A 10602-nucleotide genomic window follows, 5' to 3' on the forward strand; every position below is an offset into this window, starting at 1 on the left:
TCCTTCGAGCTCAACCACTCGAACCAACTTCCCAAGAGCAAGCTCTCTTTTCCTCTCTCCGGACCAAGTCTCCATCCTCAGCAATCATGTTCAGCAACAACAAGATCTTCGCACTTTGCATCGCCGTCGTGGCTCTCTCGAGCCATGTGCAGGCCGAGAAGCAAGTGGCCGAGACGTTTGGACTACTCGGTGTACCTGGTGTCGGTGTCGGTGTTCCCGGTGTCGCTAGTGTCGGAGTGGGTGGCCCCGGTTACGTTGGACCAGGTGTTGGTGTCGGCGTCCCGGGCGTTGCTAGCGTTGGTGTCGGTGTGGGTCTAAACGGCGTTGGTGTCGGTGTGCCTGGTGTCGGTGTGGGTGTAAACGGCGTTGGTGTTGGCGTAGGTGTAAACGGCGTTGGTGTTGGCGTGAATGGTGTCGGAGTTGGGGTGGGCGTTCCGGGTGTCGCTAGCGTGGGTGTGGGTGCTTCCCCTGTAGTCGGAGTGAACGGTGTCCATGTTGGTGCACCTGCTACCGTTGTCCACGACGGTGTCGACGTCGGCGTTGGAACTGGCGCGAGCAAGACTGTGACTGTGACGAGTGATGACGGTGCCAGCACGGCGAAGACGTCCACCGGTACGGGTGGTGCGTCGGCGACCGCCACTGCAAGCGCTTCTGCGAACGCGAACGCGAATGCTGGTGCGAAAGCCGAAACCGGTGCCACATCTCAGAAATCGTACCGCAAGCTTCGCTCGGAGGAGTGAATAGGACAGAAGCTAGCCTGAGTAGTGTATACGTGTAATGTCGTTTGTTTCTGCAGTAATACACGTTTTAGCGAGTGCAGTTACTTTGCGAGAAACCCGAACTTGCCAGGAAAGACGATCAGCACCTACAGCGGTGTGTTGCCTCGATCCTTCTCATTTTACTATTCACCTGAGAGACAGCAAGTAGAAGATGCGTCGACGTGGAGATGAAGGGGTCATCGCTTCTGATACTTCTGGTCATGGCGATAGGAGCTGTCTACATCATGCCTTTCACGAACGGTTTGAGCGCTGATGATACGAAAGGTACCGTCAAGTTATGGTGTTGTGAGCTCATCGACCTTGGCTTACACGACGATGGTGTACATGTACCGTGCTACTTGGGAAGTAGGAGAACACCGTTTGTGTCGCCTTTTGAATGACGAAAAGCCTCCTGCACCATTGGGGATGGCTGTGCCCGAGGATGATGTTGTGACGAAGAGCGGTGAAAACCACGCCTGGTTGCACCGTGGTGACGGAGGCTGCTACCGCGGCTCACAACGTTGGCCTCGCTGCAAGTCTTACCGTCATCTCAAACAAGACCAACCGGATGATGCGAACGAAATTCTGGCGAAGGAAGACGGCGAAAGAAACGCCCCGTGGCACCGACGTCGCGGTGGGTGTTTCCCAGGGTCACGCCTATGGCCTCGCTGCCGCGGCTGGGGAGGTCGTGGTAATTGTTTTTCGGGATCGATTCTGTGGCCAAGCTGCCACAGGACGCGATGACAGCTTCCTCGGATCATTTTGCAGCTAAGCGCTAAGTTGTGATAAGTTGTGATTGCATTTTTTTTAGCACATTCTAAAACATGCACATTGTTCAATCCGGACTAGCTATTCTGCTTGTTTTGGTGAGATGTTAAGCTAATACCAAGACCTATCTACTCAGCTTTGCCGATGCATTTCCCCAGAATCAACTATTTAATCACATACACATTACTGTCAAATATCAGCGCTCAGGACCCTGAGCAGCTACCGTAACTCACCTTGTCACCCGGTTTAATCGTAAACTGGAACGACTCAGGAGCCTCAAAAACCAGCACAACTGTGGAGCCCAACTATACATGAAGAACTAGTGAGTATATCGCAGCCATTGCAACTAGAAAACCATCATACCTTAAACTGTGCCATCTCCTCCCCACGCGCTGTGTCTACCTTACCACCATAGTTCTTCGTTATGCAGTGGCCCATCAGCGGATCCTGCAATGCTGTGTTGGTACGGAATTCCGGTTCCTTCGTGATGACAATGGAGCCCACGTTGGTGGCGCCTACAGCAGTAAGCGAGAAGAAACCATGCTCCCATTCACCCAACAGTGCAACGCGTTCGTTCTCCACGAATAGACTCGGGATCAGTCGGGCAGCGGTCTTGTTGACAGGAAAGAGGTTCCCGGGGAAGTGGCGACGCTCTTCCACCTGCCAATCCACCGGTGCGTGGATGCGATGGTAGTCGCCAGGCGCCAGGTACAAGACGCAATGGAACATTTTCTTGCCCTTCGAAGCAGAAGTCTTGCTGGTGAAGAACGAAGGGAGATCGCCGAGGAACTCATCGAGTCGATAGCGCGCGCCCTTGATTTGCTTCAGTGTTAGAACATTGGTCGAGTCGTTCACTACACCGATGGAGGTCACTGTTCCGTCCACCGGACTGGCGAGATGACCAGGGGCCGAGTCAAACGGACGAACGCCCTGTTTCAAATGGGCGCGAAAAGAATTCACCGAGGTTGGCGTAGTCTTGCAGCGGATACTTCATTTCGTCCAGTTTGCAATTAAAGACGGCGGTCCACGCCTTGTAAACGGGTTCACGCATCCACGACGGCCTGTCATTCGATCACAAACAGCAGAGGAAATGAATGAGAAATGAGCTGTAGATACTTCAAATGTGGCACTTTGATCCATACAGCTCCTTGTCGTGCACTTCACCCCAAAGGCGGCTGGCAGCTCGGTACGGAAAAAGCTTGAGCGACTGCAGCTGGCGTTCTGTGGCCATCGTGTCCTCAAACGCCGTGTGGGTGCCAGGCAGACGACGTAGAGCTTCCGCCGGGTGCGTCTTCCGCTCCTCGTCCGTCGGGTGGTTCAGGTGTTGCCACTGCAGAAATCCGATGAGAGCAAAGCCCATGGTGGCCGGGATCTTCCAGCTGCCAGAGAAGATGCTGCCCGACGACGTGGCACCCTCTTCAGACTTTTGCTTTTGCTGCTGTTGGGAGAATCGGCGGCGCTGCTGCGCCTTGAGGAGACCGACGCGGCGCGGTGCCTTGCACAACATGGCGGTGGTCGATACCATGACGCACTAATTTGCAATTTTTGACTTGCGGTGATAGATCAGCCACATATATCCTAAGATACCTATCGACATAAGGAGGGCTGTGTGCCCAACCTTAAGTTCGGTCATCAGGACTATTTTAGGATCGCAAAATGAGCATCTTGTCTGGCGGCCAATAATCAGAGAAGCAGAAACGCCAACCAAAGCGCAAGCGCATCAACTGCAGCAGCCAGCCAAGATGGACTCCTGGGGTGCGTGCTTCAATACTATATATGCAGATACTATAACCTTCTGCTAGCACTGCTTCTCGCGCACGCAACGCAGCGCTCTCCGTGCTTTAACTCGATCTGAGTCGCTCACAGTCCACCGTTTTTGCAGATGACGACGAATTCGAAGTCCCATCGGTGACGGAGACGCAAAAGGTCGCTGCCAACTGGGACGACGAGGAGGAAGAGGAGGAGCCGGTTGTGTCTGCCAAGCCCGAGCCGGCCGTTCCCAAGGGCCCGCTCAAGCCCAAGCAGCTGAAGAAGATGAAGCTAAAGGAGATTGAGGAGAAGCAGAAGATGGAAATCGCCCTTACCAAGGCACGTCTTGCCGCCCAGGCTGATGAGACCGACGACCAGCGTCGATCCCGCGAGAAGGCCTCCATCGAGGAGGCAGACTTTGAGATGGCCATTGACGCCTTTGCCGGTGCCCCGCCCAAGCCGGCGGCGGGTGCTTCCGACGACGCCGATAATGCTATCTCAGCAATGCGCTTGCTGTCACTCGCCGACCACGAACACCTGGGTGACGTGGTGGCGTCTCGGCTGGCCACGTCCAACGCCAAGTACGCGCTTGAGTGCATTAAGGTGATCCTGACGAAGGCATCGGTGAACTTGACAGCCGATGACATGAAGGAGATCACAACTATCGTCAACGTTATCAAGAACGAGAAAATCACCGCTGCCAAGCCTAAGGGCAAGAAGAAGAAGCAGGCGGGTAAACAGGGCTACGCTAACGTCGAGCGCAGCGTCGGCAACGGTGGTGCCGGAGGAATGGGGTACGCTGGCTTCGAAGACACGTACGATGACTACGATGACTTTATGTAAGCACTAATGTGCCACGTTCGATCAGAAAAGCTAGAAAGAAGGTGAACAAGGTGCGCGTGAGTTGCTTGTTCCAACTTTTTGTGTGTGCGAGCCCTGCTTTACTTCTTTCGTCAGAATAATATTCTGTTTTATCAGCGAAAGAAGTAATACTATTAGGGTAGCTGTCCAATCACCGCCGCGATAGATAGCTTCGTCAAACAATGCTATATTTCAAAATTTCAAGATCTACAGCCTTCGCTATGACCGATTAACCATCACAAAAGGGGGGGGCGTCATTTCCTGGAGACGCTGTACATGTACATATCGCTACAGTGTCTGCAGGTACAGTATCTTGTAGTGTCCGCGAATTATTGGCAATACGTTTTACTAACCGGGTGCCAGGTTGGTTAATTGCGACTGTAGCTGTGCCTAAAACAAGCGCTTTCTCCGCCCAACTCTTTTGGGCAAACATGGTAGTGCTCATCCACGTACTGTACGCTTTCGGGATCATAAACTACTTATTTATCGCGCAATACAAGTACTTCAGTAAATAGGTATCCGTATTCGTGGCATCTGCAAAGTAGAGTTTTGCCGCTCACGCTCTGAGTAGCAGAATGCATAGATGTTACTACATGTACTACATGTAGTAGTAGCTCAGAAAATAGCGGCAATCCAACCGCTATTTTCCACGTTCCAGATTCATTATGACAAATACTTTCATTAGACAATGGATTAACCTGCAAACGTTACTACAAAAAAGAACTATCTAGCTCTTATCTTTCTTCTAGTGGTGAACTCATCTCGTTCACTCCTGCGAGCGAAGCCTGCGGTACGATTTCTGAGATGTGGCACCGGTTCCAGCCGTAGCACCAGCATTCGCGTTTGCGCTCGCAGAAGTGCTTGCAGTGGCGGTCGCCGACGCACCACCCGTACCGGTGGACGTCTTCGCCGTGCTGGCACCGTCATCACTCGTCACAGTCACAGTCTTGCTCGCGCCAGCTCCAACGCCGACGTCGACACCGTCGTGGATAACGGTAGCAGGTGCACCAACGTGGACGCCGTTCACTCCGACTACAGGGGAAGCACCCACACCCACGCTAGCGACACCCGGAACACCCACCCCAACGCCGACACCATTCACGCCAACACCAACGCCGTTTACACCTACACCGACACCAGGCACACCGACACCAACGCCGTTTACACCCACACCGACACCAACGCTAGCAACGCCCGGGACGCCGACACCAACACCTGGTCCAACGTAACCGGGGCCACCCACTCCGACGCTAGCAACACCGGGAACACCCACACCGACACCAGGAACACCGAGTAGTCCAAACGTCTCGGCCACTTGCTTCTCGGCCTGCACATGGCTTGAGAGAGCCACGACGGCGATGCAAAGTGCGTAGATCTTGTTGTTGCTGAACATGATTGTTGAAGATGGAGACTTGGTCTAGAGAGAGGAAAAGAGAGCTTGCTCTTGGGAAGTTGGTTCGAGTGGTTGAGCTCGAAGGAGTGAATTGGAGAATGAGTTGTAAGTGGCATCGTGAGTTGTCAGTCAATCCCTCCTTGTGGAGGTTATCTTGTTGCTGAATAGTTAATGGAGCCATACGGATTGTGCTGGTAATTTCCGCATGGAATGGATTGTGCTGGTAATCCCCAAAATATAAATATTTCCTTTTAGTAGTAGGGGGTCCGAAAATGATATTGTTATTTATCGTAGTAGCATCTTCACGATAAATTATCGCGAAGCTAGCTTGTATGTTGGCAATACGTTATGATGCTTTAGCTAGAAGACCAATAAATAATTGAGTTACTGCTGCAATAACCAAGGTTTATTGAATCAATAACAGGTATCTACGCTCGAGTTGCTGTGTCAAGTGTTTGTGCGTCCCAGTAACCAGCATTTTCGCGCAGGAAGAGAATCATTTCTAAAGTGGGAAGTGAGAGAAAAGAAATTGAGTCTGCTGAGATCTGTTGAGGTTAGGGCCCGTCACAGGGACCGCCTCTCCATCGTGCTCTCTATAAACTAATAATGAAGAGACACGGTATTTTTGACTCTAATAAATAATGTACTAAAATGTCTGGAACATTTTAGTACTATGAATGGTAGCGGCAATTCTAGACTATGTTTCTGAATGCCGCATACTAATTTCTTGTTAGTAGCCCGCTACTTTCTTAAACATTAATCTTACTTCTTCTCTTACCGAGTCCACCACATGCTCTTCCTCTTTTACCAAGTCCACCACAAGCGTCTTCTCCTTCTACATTCAAGACTTCCTCTTCACTATGGCCGCCTAATCCTCTCTACCTTTGTCCTCATTCAGTTCTGTACTGCCCTAACAACTCTGCGCAAATCATTCCTTCAACAGGTTATCAGCCCAACGCTTCGCCAGGGTACTGACGAGCTGAAAGCGGTAAGACGATGCGCCTCCAAGCCCCAAGGCTCATGAAGGAGATCGGAGAGAAAATCGCCCGACGGACACCAACTCGCGTGAGGCCACGTTGCCAACTTGGCTCCAGCCACTGTGCTGTAGCACAGCATGCGTAGTTATTCGCCATGCTGGGAGGTCATGAAACCCCCGCGCCAGCCATGGAGCTGTAGCGCCGCACGAGACACATACATTCCGTGTCACACCGGCCATTGCCGAGTTGTGAGGCCATGATGCCAGACCAGCCATAGCGCTGTCTGGTTGAAAAGCCGTACTAGAAGGCCACAGTGCCTTGTGCTCTACGTACATGTACGCGTACACGTACACATACACGTACACGTACACGTACACATACACGTACATGCATTTGATGATGTACAAGTACATGTAGTACATATTTAAGGCGAAGAACTAAATACCGCCCTCACGCACCAGCAGCATTGCTGTAGTGTCACGCCATACTGGGAGGCCAAATGCCCCACTTGCGAGCTATAAAGCTGTGCAAAAATTATTCCAGCTACAAGCTGTGTATTTACTACTAGTATATGTGTACTTAATGAAATACCATTTTAAATATGTGCATCTCGAGCTACAAGGAGGAATGGCACAGCTAAAACCTCGCTTAATGCAAAGCTGCAGCAGTCTACTAAATGCAGATCTACGGCTTGTTGAGAACAGGTAATCCACTACATTTTGGACCTGTAAAATAAAAATATACCTTAAAAAAAACAAGAAAGAGATAAAATAAAAATGGGCAATTGTCCATACAAACATGTGTCTGGTATTTAACCAAGTTAAGAAATACGCCCAGAAATGTATGAAACTGGGAGGCAACAACGCCAAAACAATTCATTCAATTCGCCAAACTTAAAAAAAAAATTATTGCGGCAAAAGTTTCAAACATTTCCAGCATAAAGAAAAAATCTTCAATACTTTATGACTTTAAGACAAGCCTACACAAGCCTCTGTCTACAGAAAGCAACTATAGTTTTACTGCATTAGTTTCATTTTCAATGGAATCGATAGTTTACAAACCTATTGCTTGCACTTGCGAAGTATAAACAAAATAAAAATCTTCGAAATGAGAAACAACTCCATGAGCCTCTAGGGAGAAAAATAGCCCCAACGATGAGAGCCTGCAAACAAGATGCGTACACTACCGATGACACTGTTAGATGTTTTTATGCTTTGAAAGCTGTAGCCTTTCTTCAAAAATATTTGAAAACTATAAGCTCTCAATAATAATAGTCAGAACAAATTGAAAATGACTGCAGCACCTATATCAACCATTTCATGAAATTGGGAGGCAATTCTATAAGACCTCAGCAGCGGAAAAACAAAAAACAAACCACACATTGTATAGAAATATCCACATATTAAAGAGCAAAACAATGGCAGTTTAAGAAATGAACAAAGCTAAAACGCATACACAAAATATATAAAGATAAATACGGTGATCAGGTGTATCCTCGAAGGTTTCCTGAGTAGCCAACAACAGAGCGAACAGGTTTTGATCCTTAAAATTAAAGGTTTTCCTGAGGTAGCTTCTACAAATTCGTAAAGCTAAAACGATAACAGCAACAATTCAGCGAACAGGTTTTGATCCTTAAAATTAAAGGTTTCCCTGAAGTAGCTGCTACAAATTCGTATAACTAAAACGATAGCAACAACAATCACTACGGTGAACAGGTTTAATCCTCTAAGGTTTTCCTGAGTAGCCAAAATAACAATGAAAACAAGAAATCAGCACAGTTATTGCCAAAGCAAAACAGCACAAGGCGACAAATCTGACAATGAAAGTCAAAGGAAAAAGATCATCAATATCAAAACAAGATCTACTTCTTGTAAATGCTCATGTACGTACAGGACTGTTATAACAGCCACCTGTGGTAACTATCCGACAGATAGAGCATCATACACATTCCTCGATGTGGGAGGCTGTCGAAGTAAGCATCTCCGATGTGATGATGACTATCTAGTATAATATAACTGTACTATTTCATATAGAGAAATTGTAATCGAAGGTAACTGCTTTGGGGCAGCCATTGTAATGAGATGCACGGCGATAGTAGGGTCCATCCGGGCCACCTGCGCCGACCGAGACATGACCCTCAAAGCTGGCGTTAAATAACTGAGCCTCGAGCCAATCTGCCTGGTCTCCACAAGTATCCTGAATGACGCCGACTGAGCGAGAATGAAGCGTTGCAATACCCAAAGCTGGCTGTTGAAGCACCGAAATTTGTTGGTGTCGTGGCCTTGACGTGCGTGTCCTTGACGTGCGTGTGGCTGGTGCGGTGACAGTAGAGTGTAAATTGTGATGTGAGACTACGAGATCAGCTCGATGAGCCCCCGAGCTGCTGATTGATCCTATACCGCGCGCCGGACCATAGAATAAGACCTTATGCCGTCCCAGCATCATCTGCGTTTGTCGTCTCTACTAAATTCAAGGCTGTCCGTCATGTGGGCCGATTCTGATGGCATTGAGCTTCTCTAAGTTAACATACACGACCGATAAGATGGCCACTTGTTGTAACTGCTATTAACTTCAATACAAGTGTACTCTCAAAACCTATCACTGTCAAAACTAATTCGTTTTGAACTTTCGAGTCATTTTTCAGTATGCCACCTGGTGCACAAGTGGCCAAATGGCGATTTGGACTCCACCTCCCCAGAAAACTGCCCTGGCGAGTAGAGTCCAAATCCGGTCTCCGTTTGGCTGTAGGGCCTCTAGGAGCTTCAGAAACGCATAAAACACGAATTCGTGTAGCCATTTTGTAAATTGACTGAACATTTTTAACAGGGTTTTCGTAGACCAATCAAAACACGTGTATTATATTATCCAATGACGTTCCCTGATGTCGATCCAGGGAGGCTGTTGAGGTTAGGGCCCGTCACAGGGACCGCCTCTCCATCGTGCTCTCTATAAACTAATAATGAAGAGACACGGTATTTTTGACTCTAATAAATAATGTACTAAAATGTCTGGAACATTTTAGTACTATGAATGGTAGCGGCAATTCTAGACTATGTTTCTGAATGCCGCATACTAATTTCTTGTTAGTAGCCCGCTACTTTCTTAAACATTAATCTTACTTCTTCTCTTACCGAGTCCACCACATGCTCTTCCTCTTTTACCAAGTCCACCACAAGCGTCTTCTCCTTCTACATTCAAGACTTCCTCTTCACTATGGCCGCCTAATCCTCTCTACCTTTGTCCTCATTCAGTTCTGTACTGCCCTAACAACTCTGCGCAAATCATTCCTTCAACAAGATCAGCCGATTCGGCAACAAAACGACTGGTTCGTTGACTGCTGCAGATAACTTCAGGAAACTGTAGCATAAATTACCGTATGTAATATGCAGCCACCATAAATTATGCACGAGCCTAGTTTAGGGTGACAACATAAATAATGTCTGCTTATTTATTGAAATTACTGTGTCGTCAATTTTTTTTTCGGGGGCCCTGCTCTCTATTACTAATAGAGAGCTTGCTCTTGGGGAAGTTGGTTCGAGTGGCTGGGCTCGAAGGAGTGAATTGGAGAATGAGGCAATGTGCAAGACCTGGGCTGTTGGTGTTAGTGAACGGGCTTGACCTAGTCAACAGATCCGGTAGCGCAAATGATCTTCTGGTAAGGATACAGTTTCAGTGTGGTTTAGCTGACAGGCTGAGGCACATGACATGGGCTACGCACGCTCGCTTGAGCGACTAATTCTCGATCTCTACATCTTCTTATTCGCGTTCTTGACTTCCATCAATTTACAGAACAGCCGACCAATTATGGGCACCATACTGTACCTGCACTTTACGTAGGCCTAGATTTGTTGTTTCTTATTCAATGGTTTTGATGCTGAACTTTGTATGCCCCATATTGAAGTTGTTGTAGTACGTCGATTTGCGGCTTTTTTAAAAAAGCACATAAAATCAATTTGTGTTTGTCACAATTTGCATCTCGAATACTTCGGCCTCTGCAATCTCTGTTTACCCATTGACTTGACACCACCAGGATAATACTACTAAAAGGAAAATTTATTTTCGGGGATTACCAGCACAATCCATACCATGCGGAATT

The 10602-nt window shown here is 48.3% G+C and overlaps 4 protein-coding genes across 4 annotated transcripts; 2 read left to right on the forward strand and 2 right to left on the reverse strand.

The window, feature by feature from the left end:
* Positions 1-86: 86 nt before the first annotated feature.
* On the forward strand, positions 87-740 carry PITG_19549 (carbohydrate-binding protein, putative; the record flags this gene model as incomplete). Its single annotated transcript, XM_002996901.1, has 1 exon — positions 87-740. One exon carries the CDS (start codon positions 87-89, stop codon positions 738-740), a length of 654 nt encoding a protein of 217 aa, XP_002996947.1.
* Positions 741-1606: 866 nt separating this feature from the next.
* PITG_19550 (phosphatidylserine decarboxylase, putative) lies at positions 1607-3048 on the reverse strand (the record flags this gene model as incomplete). The annotated part of the gene is made up of 4 exons (XM_002996902.1): positions 1607-1831; positions 1890-2348; positions 2446-2587; positions 2669-3048. 4 exons carry the CDS (start codon positions 3031-3033, stop codon positions 1730-1732), a joined length of 1068 nt encoding a protein of 355 aa, XP_002996948.1.
* Positions 3049-3223: 175 nt separating this feature from the next.
* Positions 3224-4574, forward strand: PITG_19551 (uncharacterized protein; the record flags this gene model as incomplete). Its single annotated transcript, XM_002996903.1, has 4 exons — positions 3224-3281; positions 3409-4114; positions 4153-4174; positions 4521-4574. The coding sequence occupies 4 exons, from the start codon at positions 3269-3271 to the stop codon at positions 4572-4574; spliced, it is 795 nt and encodes a 264-aa protein (XP_002996949.1).
* A 328-nt stretch (positions 4575-4902) lies between these two features.
* Positions 4903-5529, reverse strand: PITG_19552 (carbohydrate-binding protein, putative; the record flags this gene model as incomplete). Its single annotated transcript, XM_002996904.1, has 1 exon — positions 4903-5529. The coding sequence occupies one exon, from the start codon at positions 5527-5529 to the stop codon at positions 4903-4905; it is 627 nt and encodes a 208-aa protein (XP_002996950.1).
* Between the last annotated feature and the right edge of the window lie 5073 nt (positions 5530-10602).

This window comes from Phytophthora infestans, genomic scaffold (genome assembly GCF_000142945.1).
Source record: "Phytophthora infestans T30-4 supercont1.98 genomic scaffold, whole genome shotgun sequence".
In the NCBI taxonomy this organism is placed as follows: domain Eukaryota; phylum Oomycota; class Peronosporomycetes; order Peronosporales; family Peronosporaceae; genus Phytophthora; species Phytophthora infestans.